Source organism: Leucopleurus acutus, assembly GCF_964270905.1.
Source record: "Leucopleurus acutus genome assembly, chromosome: 18".
In the NCBI taxonomy this organism is placed as follows: Eukaryota; Metazoa; Chordata; class Mammalia; order Artiodactyla; family Delphinidae; genus Leucopleurus; species Leucopleurus acutus.
The window spans coordinates 46,627,801-46,646,865 of NC_139160.1; the positions used below are offsets into that span (position 1 = coordinate 46,627,801).

Sequence of the window (19,065 nt, forward strand, 5' to 3'; positions counted from 1 at the left end):
GGCATTTTTATTTCAGTGTATTGTTAACGGCTTCCCAATAAGCCAGATAAAAATCTTGTACAAGAACATTAAAGATTAAGGAAAGTGCTTTCCTTAGGTGATTGCTGGCAAAAATTCACCTTCCCATTATAACACAGTCAATGGACAATGATGTATTTTGGCTATTACTTTCCTACAAATTTGGATTCCCAGTTTTCAGAGCTGCTGCCTGTCTAACGTTTGTGGCTTCTTTGGTTGCCTTTTCGTAGGAGTAGGTGCCATGGTGAAAGGTAAATGTGCTACGTTTCTGTTTTGTAAATACTAAACTCCACTTTTTGAACACACAGTGGTAGCAAAAATAAGTCAAAGATGTAATGTCTATTTAAATACGTTTCATCTAGTCGTCAGTGCTTAAATTAGATTGCATGCTTTGGCTAGAATCAACAGTGTAAATATTAAAAACTTCAAAATTCATATGACCCATCCCCCTCCTCTCCATACACGGATACGAAGTTGAAGTGTGTGTGAAAACTACTCCTACCCATTTAAATACTGTAGGGAAAAAAAAAAGCTTTTATGTAAGGACTTAAAAAAATACTTGCCATTAAAACTTTTATTCAGGACATTCCAAATTTGCTTTGCTAAATGGATATATTCACTGCTAAAGATACACAGAGACAAGAGCTGTTTTTAAATTTATCACACCGCCCCTAGTTCTGCGCTAAAGAAAGTACATTTTGTATATTTAAAAATACACGCTCATTAAACAAAACTCTTCAAAACCCTAGCGCCCGCACCTAGCTGCCTTCTAGGTTTCAGCTTGTGAGTTTCAGGTCCTTGCACAACACCTAAGACCTGCAAAACTCTTTTTTCTCTCTAATCCTGGCAGAGAACAGTCCGTAGAGATCCCCCTCCACGTCTCCACCCGAATTCCCTCTCTTCCCCAGATTCCACCCGCTTCTTTCCTTCCTCCGCCCCCAGCTCCGCCAGCCCAATCTGTCAGAGAAGTTGTGTACAAACTGCGCGGCCGCTCTGCGCGCGAAGCTCGTGGCCCGAGAGGGGTGCGGTCCGCCCGGCGGAGGCGGAGCTCTGGGCAAGCTTCTCCTTTCTCATAGGCTAGTCGCTCCGGCCCGGCCGGCCTCGGGGCCTCGGGATTCGCCGGAGCGCTGCCAGTCTCGCCGCTGGGCCCCGCCCCCCAAGAGTTGGGTAAAATAGAGGCGGGCGTCAAGTGTCAGTAGTCGCGGGGCAGGTACGCGCGCTAGCAGCTCGCTCGGGGACACCGGCTGTGGCGGGAGCGGGCTCCGGGGGACCGAGGGAGCGTGGCGGGGCGGGAGAAAGTGGTCGCCGGGAGGACATCGGCGTTCACGCGAGGCGGAGCGGAAGAGTTTGGGTTTTCGTGCGCGCCTTCAAAAACCGCGCCTGGTGTGAGCTGAGGGGTCCACCCGGAGCCTACCCTCCTCCGCCCGCCGCCCCGCGCCGAGCTCGCCGGTCCGAGTCAGCGTGGGCGACGTGGGAAGCTCGCTCAACCCGCACCCCGCGCCCGGAGCCGACCCCCGAGTTCCCATGGCTACGCGGGTGCTGACCATGAGCGCCCGCCTGGGACCTATGCCCCAGCCGCCGCCCCCGCAGGACGAGCCCGTGTTCGCTCAGCTCAAGCCCGTGCTGGGCGCAGCGAACCCGGCCCGCGACGCGGCGCTCTTCCCCGGCGACGAGCTGAAGCATTCGCATCACCACCCGCAGGCGCAGCCCGCGCCGCCACAGCCGGCGCCGCCGCCCGCCGCCGGCCCGAGACTGCCAGCCGAGGAGCTGGTCCAGGTAGGAAGAGCTGCTCCCTCCCTCCGCCTCCCTCCCGGGACTCGGGCGTGTCCCGCCGCTGCGACGCGCGGGCGACAGGGGCCGCTCCAGGCTGGGGCGCGCGTCGGGGCGCACCGCGGCCCGGGTCTGGGGGGCAGCCCCGCCCTGCCCTCCTGGCCGGGCACTTGCTTTTCGCCGGGGGAAGGTGGGGGTACCTGAAGGGGAGGGTCCAAGGGGAATCTGCCCTGGCGGCTCTGTCCGGGAAAGGGTAAGGAGGGAACTGGTGCTCACACGCACCTTAGTTTTTCTTCCACTCGGGGGATGAAACCTCGTACCTCACGCCCTACTTCGCTTCGATTCCGCGTGTCCTCTTAATCCCGCCTCCTGCCGCTGCCCCGGCCTTGGACTCTCCCCCTACCCACCCCTGTCCCACGCCGTCCCGGGTTCAGTGGAAACGCAAATCAGGGTGCTGTAGGGAGGCCCCTCGGGGTGCTAGTTTCATATCCCTTGGTGCAACCTGCTTTAGACGCTATCGTAGGGCTGCCTTTGGGAAACGGGAGTTGGGAAAGCTAAGGTGGTGTTGGAGCGCTTATTTTTCCTTAAAAAGAAAGACAAAGAAAGATCGGGGGTTGTTGGTTTCTTCATGTGCGTGTAAATTTCCTCTTGGAGCCTCGATGAAAGCTGGCAGTTGGCTTTTACACTTGCCCGGCAGCCGAATTAGAGCAACCGCCTGTTTCTTTCGCCCACGCAGGGAGTCATATAGCCCAGAAAAAACTTCCCGGGACTTTTAGCCTGTCCCAAGGAAAAAAAAAAAAAAAATTGGAAACATACCCACATGCAAACAGCTGGAAGAGCTAAAATCAGAAACCACTAACCACCATGGGAGTGAAGTGCACGAAAGGGTTTAGTTCGGTTTATTTCAAGACGCCTCATTTAATAGCCCCTTGGTACACTGTGTATTTGCTACCCAGCTTCTGCTCCGGGAGGTCTGCGAGTGTCGCAGTGCTGTGAAAGGGCAGTGGCATTTGTCAGAGAAGTGACTCACAAGACCAGAGCGTTAATTTTTATTTTTAAATCGTGTCTATGCGGGAGACACGGTCTGTATCCACACCGAATGATTCGGGGTCTGATTTGAAACACTTGAAATTAAGTAGTAGCAGAAAATGACTGTATTATTCACTGGTTAGGATACCGTGGTTGATCGTTCTATGAGCATCTAGTTTGGGGTGTTTTGTGTGTGTTTGTGTTTTTTTTTCTGTTGAAATTTCCTTTCAGTGTAAAAAATTGTAGAAGTTTATGTTATACCAGGAAAAACGATAGCTGGAAAAGACGGAGGAGACCAGTTACAAGCTGGGTTGTGTCCTAAAAAAAAAAAAAATCACCATTTTAAAATGATTTGGTTATTTGTCAGTTTGCTGCTTAGAAGACACAAGAGGATAAGGTTGAGCTTTTTACAGAGTGAGGGGGAATGTAGCATTGGCCCACTGAGGAGCACACGATAAATCTTTGGCTGATGACTGTGCTGGCGACAGGCAGCCTATCCCCACCCACGGGCCCCTTAGCACCACTCTACCAAGGGAATGGTTTTCCCCTAGGTAATTAAAGATCTGTTTTAGATAGGGATATGAATAGGAACATTTCATTATCATATTAACCAATTACAGAATCTGCTGATTAAAATCAACGTTTAGATCAAATGGTGAAGGGTGAAGTTGGTTTGTTCTTTTCAGTGGATACTATGTTTTGCTCAAGACATTGTATTTAAGTTTCCACTGAACTATAAAATGGAAAAGGCACTGAAATAGCCAAGGAATATGTTTTATATTAAATATTTTAGCAATATCTACCCAAGCAAAAAAAAAAAAGAGAGAGAAAGAAATGTTTCAATAGTATAGTTAAGGTTTGCTGGGGTTTTTTTTTTCTTTCTGTTTTAAACACTGAATTTACCTGTATGACATAAACAGAATCAAGGTAATTTGGCCATATTACAATACAGTATTTCAGCTGCAAACTTAAATGTAATGGGGCAGGGAACCCTGCTTGTACGTGAGTGATGATAAAGTATATTTTATTATTGCATCAGAAAGGAATATTTTTTCTGTTTGCTTCCTTTTTCTTCTTGGTTTGTCTCTTTCACTTTTTATCTGGGGTTGATTGGGGGCTATTTTACCAAATACTTGTTAAACACAGTTTCGTAAGTTTTTGGTGAACCATTTTGTTACACAATTGACAAATAAACCAGATATGTTTATAAGCAACACTTAGGAGTTTGCCTTAGTACTTTTCATAAGGATTGTTGGGGGGAATTTTTAGTAAGCACAGTTTGTCCTTCCTGAGATGATGAATTGGGTGGATTATACATGTTTGTATCTCTTCTTTTTTAGACAAGATGTGAAATGGAGAAGTATCTGACACCTCAACTTCCTCCAGTTTCTATAATTCCAGAGCATAAAAAGTATAGACGAGACAGTGCCTCAGTCGTAGACCAGTTCTTCACTGACAGTGAAGGGTTACCTTACAGTATCAACATGAACGTCTTCCTCCCCGACATCACTCACCTGAGAACTGGCCTCTACAAATCCCAGAGACCGTGCGTAACACACATCAAGACAGAACCTGTTACCATTTTCAGCCACCAGAGTGAAACGACAGCCCCTCCTCCGGCCCCGACCCAGGCCCTCCCTGAGTTCACCAGTATATTCAGCTCCCACCAGACCGCAGCTCCAGAGGTGAACAATATTTTCATCAAACAAGAACTTCCTACACCAGACCTTCATCTTTCTGTCCCTCCCCAGCAGGGCCACCTGTACCAGCTCCTGAATACACCGGATCTAGATATGCCCAGTTCTACAAACCAGACAGCAGTGATGGACAGTCTTAATGTTTCAGTGTCGGCCGCCATGGCGGGTCTTAACACTCACACCTCTGCCGTCCCGCAGACTGCCATGAAGCAATTCCAGAGCATGCCCCCTTGCACATACCCCATGCCAAGTCAGTTTCTTTCCCAGCAGGCCACTTACTTCCCCCCGTCACCACCAAGCTCAGAGCCTGGAAGTCCAGATAGACAAGCAGAGATGCTCCAGAATTTAACCCCACCTCCATCCTATGCTGCTACAATTGCTTCTAAACTGGCAATTCATAATCCAAATTTACCTGCCACCCTGCCAGTTACTTCGCAAAACATCCAGCCTGTCAGATACAATAGAAGGAGTAACCCCGATTTGGAGAAACGACGCATCCACTACTGTGATTATCCGGGTATGTGATCCTACCTGGTTGAAGCATCGATATGTGTATTTAGTGTGTGTTTGTGCCTTTTTACACGGGAGAGTAGTGCTTGACAATAAAAAAAAAAATTCACCTACTCTGTTCTTGTCCCATCCCAGTCTCTGTGCCTTACCCAAGTTTGTAACCATTTAGTTACCTAGTGTTTATGTGATGTGTTAAAAAGTCTGGAATAGTTGGAAAAAAAGATTACTTTGGACTTTTTTCTCTTTAATATTATATACCTTAGAGTCTTGCTACATTTTCTTTGTTTACTGTAGCAATCTAAATTGGAGTTCTTAATTCTACATTAAGTACTCTGAAAAGGGATTACTTAAGTAAGGTAGGGGAAAATAAGGGGTGGGAATGAAGAGTAGGTTGCTACAAGACAGAACTATCTACAGAATAGATTTCAAGGTTGGTTCTGATAGCATGTGAACATACGCTCATTCTTGAATGAGATACGTGGCCCAAAATATAAACTGATGACGGTTATGAATATATAAGTTGCTGGCATAAGCTAGTTTATGATTAATACAGGGTTTAATTTATTATACATGATATGGCATGACATACTAAATGAAAAAACAAGAAATGTGGGAGTACAGAAAATTGTGGTCATCTTGGATAATGGTTTAACATTGTCAGCTCTAGAGCCATTAAAATTTTTTAAATCACTGAAGTATGTGTTACTAGTTAGTATAAAGCACCTACTGGTATAAGCACACATTTCCCATTTGTAGCTTGGCTTGATTGCCTGCTCTCTTTCTGCTAAAGTGATACATAAAGCAAATCACATTATACCTTTAATCAGGTAGTAGGGGAGTATGCTTTAAGACATCTCTTAAAATTGAAGTTTCAAATACCTCCTTGTGTGAGAGATTTCTTCTTTAAAGCCAGATTTTAAACACCGAGTCATCAAATGTAAAGATTGCAAAAGGATCTCCAGAATGACACGCTGTTCTTCTCCTTTATTTTAGGCTGCACAAAAGTTTATACAAAATCTTCTCATTTAAAAGCTCATCTGAGGACTCATACTGGTATGTTAATTTTCTTGTTAATTCTGTGAGTTTTGTAAACAGTGTTAAGTGGTATTCATCCTTTAAAAGCCAACACGTGGTTTGATCTCTTCTTTCTTCTTTCAACTTTTACTTTTTTAATGGCCTACCTTTTCAGCACTGGCCTGGCTCAAAATTCAGTTCAGTGAAAAAGTTTGGTTCCAGGAAGGCTGACGTTCCCTCACTAAGGCCTTGCCCTGTCACCTCACGTAGAATTAATTGCTCGCAAACATAAACAACGAAGTTTACTAATGGATTTTAAAACTTTAATGGCACTGCTATTCCTATCTTGAAGGAAAAAATGTAACTCATTTTCTCCCTCCGCAGCAAATCAGTTGGCTTCTATAAAACTATATCAAACACTAAAACCTTTTCTATTTAGCATGTAAAGCATAACTGCTGAATACATTATCTTTAGTTTCACCTTAACCTAAAATATCTGCGTTCAGCATGTTTTCCGTGCTTGGTGAAAGGTAGGGTCGAAATTGCAGAGTATTAAAATCAGGCAAAACTGGGGTCATGGTTTAAAAGTTACTCTACATCCTACCCCAGCCCGTATTTTATACATCGGAGAGACTATCTTTATTCTAGCTTATATCTCATCCGTGTTTAACATGTTCAGCCCCTATAATTTTGTGAATACATATCTTGTCAGATCTATACAATCATTTAAAAATGCTTTTTCATTTTAAAACTTTACATCAGAACTCATTTGAGGACGAAACCAGGTGGCAAGCTGTAAAAGCCTCCAAGTACCCAAAGTATTTGCAAATATATAGGTGGTTATTGTTCGTGATTTTCTTAAAAGAATAGCCCTAAAGGGAGGAACCTATACAAAGTGATGTTTTGTTTTTTTTCTCTCAGTAAATGCAGCTTTAACCTAAAGTTCAGAGAATAAGTTTGCTAATAAAAGCAATGACCTAGCAAAATGTTTTATTCCATCATTGCTATGGAAACCAAAGTATTCAACAGTTCCTTTGAATGGGTTGTTGGATTAGTCTGAGGACTTGAATCTCCCCAGGCTGGATGTTACTATGGAAATTGAGTTTTGATAAATGAAACAGTTATCTCTTAACTGCTGCATTAAAAAGTAAAAGCCTTTGAACAAAGGTCAGTGCTGAGATCGAGCTCTAAGAGGAATATGGCTGCAGACATTTTGTATGCACGTTAGGAAGTATTACTTGATATCGCAGTGATAAACACTACTTCTTCAAACCTGAATAGTGTTGGCGACAACGTGGTAGGTTCCAGGGTTTTCTGAGCAATTGCTTTTAAAGAAACGACATCTCATGTATTTATCAGTGAAACCAATGGGTTAATCCAGCCCAAAGTTTTTAGATAGAGACAGATTGATTATGTAAAAGGAAAGATCCTACCTCAGCAGCCCAAAGTAGAAGTTATATTTATAGTTAAACAAACAGCCATTAAGCATATAAACTCAACCTGAAGTTTTCAGAATACATATGACAAGGCCATGAAAACATTCCCTATAGAAATACTAAACTATCCTTTATGTGTTATATATTAAGGAAACATTGAAAATGGGTTTTTACTTGAATTTTGATTAAGGAGAAGAGGAAATAACTTCAAAACTTCTGAACGATTGTTTTATTTTCCTTTGAAAGTCCTTGAAACAGGAGATAGAAAGGAGAGAACACGTTTCTCCTGAGGTTAAAGTCTCCTAATAAAAGAGGAGGGCGATACTATATAACGATGTAATCAACTGCTTATTGCAGGGATGTAGTCAGAGCATATCTAAGTGGCCTTGCAACCCCTGTCAGGGTTTAGTGCTCTGAATGCTTATACCTAGGATTCTGGAACTTGACCTGCTGGCAGAGAAATTTAATAGTGGGTTGTCTTAACAATGCTCGTACTTAAAAAAAAAACAAAAAACAACTAAAAAGAAGATGTAGGCCTAGTTTGGGTCCCATGCATCGACTTTTTCACCAGATCATAAATGTGTGGCCATCGACATCTGATGAGTGAGACCCTGTAATCCAGTTTAATAAAGTTTTGTTTGATAGCCTTTCAGATGCCTTGGGGAGGGTTTGTAGCAGACTTGTTCATCTGGCTAAACCCGTTCTTGGGTAATCATAGAGCATTGAGGTTGTTTTCTCCTCATTTCTAGTTTCTAGACAATGCCTTTGAAAATTACCTGTGCTCTCTCATTGCATCCTCCCCTCCCTGCCTGTTGTTTTTTAATGAATGTATCTGAAGCCAGCGAAGTCTTTTTTTTTCTTCTTCCTTTAAAGGCCCAGGTATTTCTAAGTAACTGCTCTCATGTATTAGATTTTTGTTTTCTTTCTGTCTCCCGCCCACCCCCTGCCCACCTCCCCTGACAATTTGTTAGGGGACTTTAAAAACAATTTATATGGGAAGGTCGATCTTGTTTTTGATATCAAAAATAAAAAATGACTTTTGAAATGATTGCCATTTGGCAGGCAGAATGTGAAGGACCCTAGGATTTCTTTGGAATATAATTGTGATTGCTTTAAAATGTCAAGTTACCTTATGTTTTAAAAACGATTTAAGCAATTAAAACAGCCTATGCCTGAGTTCTATTTAATTGCATATTCTGGATTTTTAGATTGCAAATGCTTCTTGACTTAAAAATTGAACCTAAGGAAATAGTCCTTCCAAAACAAGACCTTTTTAAAAATATTTGGGATGAAAGAGTAGAAAATAATCAGTTTCTTGAACCAGAAGTCTCATAGCGTTCAAGTTTTTCTAAGTTTATACACTTCGATTTCTTTATTCAGAAAGAATATGCAAATAATAAAAAGTTCTATATATGGGTAGACAGATACCTGAAACGGATGTTTCCTCTTTTCTAGGGAAAAAACTATTTCACTTAAAAACATGCTACATCTTTATATACATGTGGTACCATACTTGTAAGCCTATACAGGTACCCTTAAACGTGTGTAGGGGTGCTTGTGTGTTATTTGTAGTGTGTGTATATACATGTCATGCCTCTGGTTAGAAATAATTATGGCTGCTTCTAGGCAACAGTGTCAAGAAGTGTATATTTCCAAATAAAATTATTTGCACTCTTAACAGCATTTAAATTCGAACATTCTACTGAAATTTGTGTAAGCCTCATGATGTGTACAAGGGGCTTTACCCATTGCCATCATTTGAAAGCTGCTCCCAAGCACCTTTTTAAAAAGAGATTCACATACCATTCTGCCCTTACAAATCAAGGTGACTGTTAAACTGATTCATAAATCAAAAAGAATATTCTGCTGCAACCAGCAGTATAGTTGTTTCTGCTCATACATCTTACTGTCTTTAATTTCGTAGTGAAGATTTTAAAAACTTCTGAGCACAGGCTTGGGGCCAAAATATAGGAAAAAGTTAAGACTATATATAACAAAGAAAAATTTGCAAGAAATTGAAAACATTTCTCATCATCTGATACTGGTTTCATGACTGTGGAAATTTCTTTGAAAATTGTGTTTACACATTAGTAAAAAGTACTTACTTTCCAAAGAAAGAGTTCTGAAGAAGTAAATAGTGAACTCTGAATACAGATGTTTGAAATCTGAGTAGTTTTAGTCACATGTATGGCTGTGCACTTAACCCTAGAGTATATACTAAAGCAGTTGGGAAAAGCGGGTATGGTAACATTTTAAGGTCCTTTGTCAGCTGTCTGGAGCCGGGCAGAAAACGAGCATCTGTGCAGAATCTGAGCAGCACACGCACTGGGCTCCAGTATCCCTAAGACCCAGACTCTGCACGGGCTGCCACGTGGGGACTAAATGACCCCAGAACGCCCTGCCATGGGTTGACAAGAAAAGGACCATTGGAAACACCCCACAGAAGAAAATGGAAACATAAATAACATAACAACACAAAATGGACTGTGGGTGAAGCACTATCCTGTTAGAATCTCACAGTGAGCTGTATTTGGGATTCCTTGTTTAAGAAAGAATTTCACAGTAAGCCTTGCAAAGATTTTGAGCCCAAGCCTACTTGTAAAGAGACTAAATTCCTACGTTCTGCCTTACTTGCTCTCTAGAACACTTTCTTTTCTAATGACATTTATATTAAAATGTTACCATGTATACTTTAAAATACAGAATCTCTGCTAGAGATTTATTGCTAAGCATTGATTTTAGTTTCAGTTTGGGTACTAAAAAATCCTTAGGTATAAATTCCTGTCTAGTTCCTTGCTCTACACTTATTATCCATTAAATATATTAGGTATGGATTTTTATTTTAAAATACTGACCATGTTAATAATAAAGGTATTTTGATTTGTAACACTTCCCCACAAATAGAAAACATTCATAATGTTCTGAGCATGAGTTACTTCTTTTGTGGAACTGTGGGAAGTGGTAAAACACTTAAAAAATATAGGAAGGACTTCATTTCCTTAAAAGGTGATTTAGAGCTAAAATCAGCGTATGATTGTATATATGGCCTTAGTGGAGATCATGCAGTTTGGATCTAGAGATCAATATTGGTTAAATGTGTAACCTGTGTTATCTGTAGAGGCGAAGAAGTTTTGCAGCATGAAATTATTTAGTGCTCAGTGATTTTTTTGAGTCTATATTTGAAAACTATGCAGGAAAAAGTATCACATTTAGCCTGTTATATGTTACTAGTTAAACATTCTTAAATTATTTTTGTTTGCAGCTTTGAAATTTATTTTCTATATTGACAATTTCAAGTTAATGTAAACAAAAAAAATAGTGGCTTAAAGAGATTCTCTGGTTCAGACCCCTGGAAAGGTATTTATGAGCGTGAAAGCTTAGAAACAATTTCTTTTTAATGACTCACTGGGAAGATTAAACTTTGCTTTTGGGACTTGTTCTTTCATCCGAAAAACATTTACATAGGAAATTGATTAAACGTTATTTTGAGATGATAAAGCTTATGGAAGGTTAAGAAGTATAATTTGATTAAGTAAACGTTTTTGACTGATCTTGTGGAGGATCCAAAGAGAATCTCTTCTTCCTTCTGTTTTTATAAATTAGTGGGAGAAGGTGGTTCATAGATGGATTAAATAGAATTGCTGAAGTTGAGACAGAAACAGTTAGCTGTGAAGGTAGTGAGAATGTAGTTTTTTTTTAAAGTAATGGTTTAATCACCAAAGGTTTTTACTTTGGCAGATATTTTTAGCTCTATAGAAAGTAGTAGTTGTTGACTTGATGAGCTACGTCTTTTCAGGTGAAAGATTAGAAACAAAGTAATGTCCTACTTCAGTAAGTGTCTCTGTAGCAGCATTCCTATTCTGTCAGCCTGTATTATTTATATTCAAGGATCTTTAACAACTCTGATTAAGGGTGAGTTACTGTTTTAGAAGTACACCATAGGTAGCTTTCATAAAAAAACATCGGGGCAAAAGAAAATACTTTTGACTACTTTATAAATATAAACCTTTAAGAGTTGGGAAGAATCTGCAGGTCAAGGTAACCACGTTAAGTGCAAATTAAAGGAAAGGATATCTAGTACTCACTCAGTGCTAGAAAAATGAAAACAGAATTTTTCTGGTTTGGTTAAAAAGGAGAAGGTAAAATATTTCACCAAGACTTTGCTTTTTTTTAAAAAAAATTTGGTTTGGGCTCTTATTACAAGAAGGTGAATCTGAATGTTGTCTTTTTGTCAGGAGACTCAGGAATTGGTATTTCATTAACACTATCAATGATAGAGGATGTTTTTGTCCAGAACCCCTAGGAGAAGTAGCAGAGAGGAGCTTAGGTGCCTAGAGATTGGTCCTGCTGGGGTAGAGATATCCTGTCACCCAGGATATCACACCCACCCCTGTCCCCTTCAGGTGTGGCAGTTCCCTGGCTGCCTTTGGCCAGCACTAGGGGCTCCACAACTGCTTGGTTTTCACCAAATCCAGTCCAGTTCTGGAAAAGAAGGCTCATTTACATAGTTGATTTATCCTTGGACAACTTCAGGATGGATAATCAACTGATTCTGAACATGTCCTTCTGAAGAGGCTAAAAAGTACGGTTCTCGCCTAAATGTACCTTTAATCAGATTACACTCAGTGGTCCTCAGCAAAACAGAACCAGGCAAAGCCCTGCTGCCGGTGGGTTCGTAGAAAAAAAAGACACAATATGGTGGCCTCACACTAGATGCTTCCCTGTCTCTTATACCTTCCCTCCTTTTCGTGAATGAAAATTCCCAAGTTGGTCAGCCTTGGGCCAAACGTGATTAACCAAAGGTGCATGAGGAGAAGTGAGGCAATAGAAGACAGTCTCTGCCTTTGAGGAACTTTCATGGCTAGTTAAGGAGGCAAAATACAGCTATTTGAAGCCTTCATTCAGCAATATCTGTGCCAGTGTAAATCAGTCATTTAAATCACATTTAAGTGATGATGGGGATATAGAGAAGTGGAATGATTTCTCTTGGACTGTTCAGAGGTTTTCTAGAAGGAATCAGGTGAGTCCGATTTTAAAGATACACAGGGAGAAAGAAGGGAATTTCTTAATATATCCTTTTAATTAGCCTCCTTAAAGTGAGTACGTTATTGACAGGGATACTATATCTAGTAAACATTAGGTGCATTTTGCAAATACTGGCAATACAGATCTTTGAAATGAACTGCCTACCCTTCTGTTGCCAGGTGTAGAAGATGTTCTGCAATGACCTTGAATAAAAAGATTTTTAATGGAAAATTACTGACATAGATATATAGAAATATGAATTAATGAGCCCAAATCATCTTGCTTTATCTGTTTTTTAAGATACCTAACATTTCCCTATGAGTTTATTTAATCTTGGATTAAAGCTTCTTTTTTTATCCTTTTATTAGAATGTATACTGTTTCAGCTCTAAATTCCTTAAGTCGCTAATGATGGGAAAGATCTAATTATTCTTGAATTGCATGAAAATATTTTCCTCCTGAAATAAGAGCCCATTTTGAGCATCAAGGACTCAAATTCTAAGAATTAAGCTTAAGTATTGACTATTGAAATAATTTTATTCCACTTTAACAGTCAGAATAGAATATGGATGTTAAGCTCTTTGAGGCCAGAGACCAAGTCTTATTCGTTGTGTTTTGCAAGTCGCTTGGTACAGGTTACACTCATCAGTACAGGTTATACTCTCCTTTACTAAACATTGACTTGAATTTTGATGATTTTGGGCCTCTGTCAAACGTAATTGATTGGATTTATTTTTTAGCCATCAGGAAGGAAACCAGGTACACAAATTTGCTGTAACAAAAACGTTACCTAAAATAACTATTGTAAGATAAATATTGCCATCTGTGATATTTTTCTTTTGTTAGAAGAATCTGTGTAGAACATTCTAGGGAAAGGCCTTGGTGTGAGTCTATTGAGTATGTTCAGCAGAGCAGAGAAACTTTTCCCATTCTATTGTGGTAGATTCAAAAGTCATTTCTTAATCTATTCAGCAGAAGAAAAAACATCGCTAAAGACTTTTCAAATACTTTACAGACATGTTCTGCTAACCCACTGAAGTTCCTTTAGCCTGGGGTAAAAGAGAGCCATCATTAGGTGATATTTGGGGATTGTCAGTCCCAGCATAGAACAGCTCTCAGGACTCCATAGGTCCTGAAAAGCAGGTCTCCGCCCAGCCAGGGATGGCTCAGTCGGAGTGTGTCCTGTGCTTCAGACCGTCTGTGATTTCAGGCCTGCTCTCAGTCCATTAAGCTAGTCATTAACTGACCTTCACAAGTGGCTTCAGAATCTTTAAATAGAGGTGAACAATATCTTTGTGTTCCTTAAGCCATTCATATAGAGCGTGTATTAGTGTTTGCTAATGGAGGATGTAGGCAGGACATTGAGGAAAAGTGGCAGGCCAGGCTTCTGAACGTGGAGCTCATCATTTTGCTTCTGACTCCTGGAGGTGTTGTGAGGATAAATGAGATACAAGTACCTGAGTTGGGAGTATGTGCTCAGTGTCTGCTTCTGCCTACTCCCTTCTTCTACTGGTAATGTTTTTGCTTAACATTAATTGACTTAATCAGTATGGACCCATATGTATGTGTAACTTAACAATTTTTTAAAAGATCAGGGATTTCTAGTAAAATAGTCCTAGTAATTTTAAAAGAGAATGAGAAAGTACATACTTTATTTGAGATTAATTGAAGCTTGTTTTACATGCTGTACAAATTTGTCACTTTTTTTTTCTTTTTGCCTTTGGAAAGTTTCACATTAACAGCATGAGAACTTAAAAATACAGTTGATGTTGAAAGAGCTTAACTAAATATTTTAAATTGGTGGTATTGGAAAGAGATTCTGTAAAAATCCAATTAAACTTTTGAAAGCTCTATCTTGTTGAAATAACTTAAAGGAAGTTAGTTTGGTTTCCCAGAAGTACTATGCATAGTGTTTCTGGCTGAGGAAGAAAGGCCTGAATCTGCTATTTGGCCAAAAATTGGGTACCAGTTTCCTCTACAATGTTTTACTTGAGCCGTGTTGACACTTGAACAAATCCCGTAGAAACTGCCTCAAGTGGGGAATAGTTGTCCTTGCTTTTATGGTGAAGCCCTGGCCCCGTAACTAACGTCCAGACAGTGGTAGTATTCTTGGCTGAATAATCTATAGATACATATAAATTGAGAGCAAAACCCCAAATGTTTTAGGAATTTTCATGGCTACCGTTTTTCAACCAATCAGTAAAGTAAACTTTTAAAAATACTGATGCAGTTTATTGCTTCCTAGCCAGTAAAAATAGTGAACAAAAAGAGTCTAGTGTCCCTTGTTTCTTAAATAAACTTTGAAAATTCAGTTCTCTTGCCATTTAATTATTCAATTCAAAAGACTAGAATGACTTCTTTTAAAATTGGGGCACTTTAGGAATTTTTTTCCTTGCCTCAGACATCAGAAATAACTTTCTCTTCCCATTAAATGACAGTAAAGTATTTAACCAACATGTTTGTTTTTGTGATTTATTTTTCACGGGGAACAAAAACAAACGTGTGCAAAAGGTTAATTTTTTCTGTTTGATTTACATCGACAAGAGTGATAGCTACATTTACAACTGGCATTAAGACGTTTCTATGTATTAAACAGATTACATGTGAATATAAGTGAAAGAAAAGTGGTTTATTTCTTGTTACTCAAAAGGTTTAAGTATATTAGCTTAAATTCTTTGAATTTACTCTGAGGGGGAAAAAAAACATTTCAGGTATTGAGGTGTGCATTTTTTTTAAATGGAGCAGTAGGAACCTAAAAGGGACTTAAAAAAACAAAAAATATCTGTGTCTTGGCTCAGAGGCAGAGGAGAGGAGAGGCAAAGGGTGGCTAAGGGGTGCACACCACAGGAGTTGAAAGGAAATCTCCTGGGAAGTAACTGGTGCAAGATTCAGAGGGCTGCTCTGGCCCTTCCATCTTTGTCCTTAATGGGATTTTGTTCAGGTGTCAAGAGTGGTTATCAGGACAGCAAAAATACATTAACCACGAGCTGTGGAAATCTCAGTTGATGTGAACAATGTCTTTTAAAATTTGGACTCAGTTGAGTAATCTTACAACTTCCTGAATATGATCCTGCTAAATCAGGCAGAAAGGTAGTTGGATTTCATTGTGGTACTGAGTAACCAGTGTTCAAAGCACCTCTTCCCTTGCAGAAGAAAACGTTTTAAGGAATTTAGGAGTTTGGCTACTCAGAGTTTTAAAATGCTATCCATATAAAGCTCAGCAGTAAGCCAGCAGTACTTTAATGTGCAGATTGACTTCACAAGCTCTCATCTTAAACAAACTCATGGAAAATCATAACAAAATAAAGCAAAAATATAGGAACTACAAGTGAATGCTCAGTGAGAAGTTCTTAGGTTTGGGGATTTATTTAGAGGAATACATGATCTTAATTAAATAGAACTAATCAATTCTAAAACTGGGAGTTACGACTGCCTTATAAATAGCAAGTCGTTTTTTTTCCCAAAAGTGACATTAATTTTATTTGTATATCAAAAATATGCAATGATGCAGGGTAATTGCATGAAGTCAGAAGCTGGTCTGGAGTGAAGGGTAGCAAAGGCCTTTGCCAGACCATCCGGGAGTTTCTTTGGGTGCCACTATAGGCAGAATCCTTTTGGGCTGCCAATATTGAGTAGTTTTGAAAGATTAGCAACCAGCAAACTTTAGACAACATTAAGAAAAATACAGATTGCAAGGGATAGGGCAGCGGCTCAGATATCAATTCACCATTTAAGTGAAGAGAGCTGTGAAAGAACAGGAAGATTGAATTAGAGGCTTTTCTATGTTACACATACAAGCTCCATGAGGTCAGGCATTTTTGTTTTATCCTAAGCATTCAGGACGGTGCCTAGCATATAATATGCATTTGGCACGTCGTTGATGGAGTGAATTTTGCTTTTTGGCTCAATGCATTGCAGAGGAAAATTAAATGCATTTATCAGCAAATGTTAGAATTGTTGTGGCTGTTTCATGACCCTTCACCAAAGTGAAGTTATTGGTACCAGACTTTCTGATCTGGTTGAGGAATTATTAAATAGCAAATGCATAAAGCTTTAGCACCATTCAACTTTACTGCTTTTCCAGCTTTGGTTTGCTTCAGTCTGAAAAATGGGAAGGTGTGTACGTATGTGTACTGGAGTGAATTTCAAAGAGCCAGTGCCCAGTAGTCCATGTTGGAAAGCCATGTGTTCAAGCAAACTGGCTCACGTGCTGGACGTTCCAGTGTGGCTAATTCAGAAACTTTTTAGCACCACTTTGTTGAAGTAAAGGATCTCAGTTGTGGTCCATTAAGTTTATAGTATTGATGGACAGAATACTTTTTCTCTCTGTAATTAAGTGCTCTTCTGCAAAACAGTGACTCTCTGTGCTAGATGACTCGAGGGGTTTTTAGTTCATCAAGGAATTCGCACACTTCCCTCCTCGGAGCATGAGTTTGAGAGAAACGCCTTAGCAGGCAGTACTGCCTGTGTCCGTGTTCCGAGTCATCCCTTCACCTCCTCCTCTTGGTCCCTTGGCGCAGGTGAGAAGCCGTACAAGTGCACCTGGGAAGGCTGCGACTGGAGGTTCGCGCGCTCGGACGAGCTGACCCGACACTACCGCAAGCACACGGGGGCCAAGCCCTTCCAGTGCGGTGTGTGCAACCGCAGCTTCTCCCGCTCGGACCACCTGGCCCTGCACATGAAGAGGCACCAGAACTGAGCTGCCGCTGCCGCCACCCGCGTATCGCCTGCCGCCGCTTCTCCGCTCGCTTGGCAAAATTCTAAACTACAAACTTAACTATATAGAGAAAGATGAAAACGAAAACAAAAGACTGGAAATGTATATTTTGTATATTTGAGAAAACAGGGAATACATTGTATTAATACCAAAGTGTTTGGTCCTTTTCAGAATCTGGAATGCTTGCTGTAACCTGGCTTCACCCAGGCAGATGCCAATCATCTCAGACAGGCAGCCTCATCTCAGTGCGGATCGGGCGTGCAGGGTGTGTTTGCAGTGTTCTTCCCAAAGCACCACCGTTTAATGTGACAGTGTTTAGTAAACAAGTCAGTTGGCAGGCACAGGAAGTCGGCTGGATTGTGTGTCAAGATTTTACTTGACATCAGAGGAGTTTTTTTCAATACTAGGTAATTCTCTAGAGGTGCGCAGCATACCTGGCAATTCCAAATAGCCATTGAACAAACGTTGTTTTTTTTTTTTTTTTTAAAATATGAGTTGCCTATATTTGCTCTTTGAAATTTTGTAAATATGCAAATCAGCTTTATAGGTTTATTACACGTTTTCTAAGATTCTTTTGGGGAAAAATCATAAATAATTCTTTTGAAAATAACCATGAATACATTGACAGTTAGAACCTGTGGTAAGATACCTTTTAAAACCTTAACAAATTCATTTCTCTAGGGGGAAGAGATAATAATCATTCAAATGAACTTCAAAAGCAGATTTCATGCACTGATTAAAATCAGATTGTTTATTTTAAATATGAGCGACATTTTGTATGAATTGTGAACTTGAGCTAAAAGACAGTTAACAATATTCAAAAATTAAACCTCTTACAACAAGCTGAACAGTATCATTTTTTAAAAAGACGGACTTACGTAGTTTTCACATGGCAATGTTGAGTTTATGATGTAGTTTTTCATATATGGAAACATGGAATTTATGATGCAGGTTTCATATATCAAGATGTTTGCTCGTGCAGTACAGTTGGTTAAATGCCAGTTTATGTCGACTTTGCATGTAATATACAGTGAGACACAGTAATTTTACCTAAATTACAGTGCAGTTTAGTTAATCTATTGTTAATACTGACTCAGTGTCTGCCTTTAATTATAAATGACATGTTGAAAACTTAAGGAAGTTAAGTGCTACACATATGCAATATAAAATAGTAATGTGACACTGATGCTGTCAACCAAAGGGCAGAATGAATAAGCAAAATGCCAAAAGCGGTCTTAATTGAAATGAAAATTTAATTTTGTTTTTAAAATATTGTTTATCTTTATTTATTTTGTGGTAATATAGTAAATTTTTTAGAAAATTTTCATAACTTGATAAATTATAGTTTTGTTTGTTAGAAAAGTTGCTCTTAAAAACGTGTAAATAGATGACAAACGGTGTAAATATTTTGTAAGAGGCTTCAAAATGTTTATACGTGGAAACATACCTACATGGAAAGCATAAGTTGGTTGCTGTTTTGCTTCTTTTTCCCTCTTATTTTTGTATTGTGGTCATTTCCTATGCAAATAATGGAGCAAACAGCTGTATAGTTGTAGAATTTTTTGAGAGAATGAGATGTTTATATATATAAATGACAAATTTTTTTGGAAAATAAAAAGTGCCTAAAAGATTCATGTTGTGCCTTCCTTCTTCCCCTACCATAGCAAAAACAATGAACAAATTCCTTTCTCATAGCTATATAAAAGGGTCTCTTTTATGTGGGCAGTTAATAAGAAAACAGTTCCCACTTTGAACCAGTATCTACTTTTGTTTAAGATAAAAGAGAGGAATTTGTTTTTACAATATCGGAGGTATAAAGGGAGGCATACTTCATGAATGCTGATTTCTTT

At 39.8% G+C, this 19,065-nt stretch overlaps 1 protein-coding gene across 1 annotated transcript; it reads left to right on the forward strand.

The window, feature by feature from the left end:
- Positions 1-1,325: 1,325 nt before the first annotated feature.
- Positions 1,326-18,833, forward strand: KLF5 (KLF transcription factor 5). The gene is made up of 4 exons (XM_082859580.1): positions 1,326-1,794; positions 4,158-5,031; positions 6,018-6,077; positions 17,019-18,833. The coding sequence occupies exons 1-4, from the start codon at positions 1,543-1,545 to the stop codon at positions 17,195-17,197; spliced, it is 1,365 nt and encodes a 454-aa protein (XP_082715706.1). The 5' UTR covers positions 1,326-1,542; the 3' UTR covers positions 17,198-18,833.
- The last annotated feature ends 232 nt before the right edge of the window (positions 18,834-19,065 follow it).

What these genes read in the sequence shown, in the direction of transcription:
- KLF5 (XM_082859580.1), top strand. Translation starts at nt 1,543, where the DNA reads ATGGCTACGCGGGTGCTGACCATGAGCGCCCGCCTGGGACCTATGCCC. An exon ending in CCACTACTGTGATTATCCGG is followed by an intron (nt 5,032 to 6,017) that starts GTATGTGATCCT and finishes CCTTTATTTTAG; the next exon opens with GCTGCACAAAAGTTTATACA. An exon ending in TCATCTGAGGACTCATACTG is followed by an intron (nt 6,078 to 17,018) that starts GTATGTTAATTT and finishes CCCTTGGCGCAG; the next exon opens with GTGAGAAGCCGTACAAGTGC.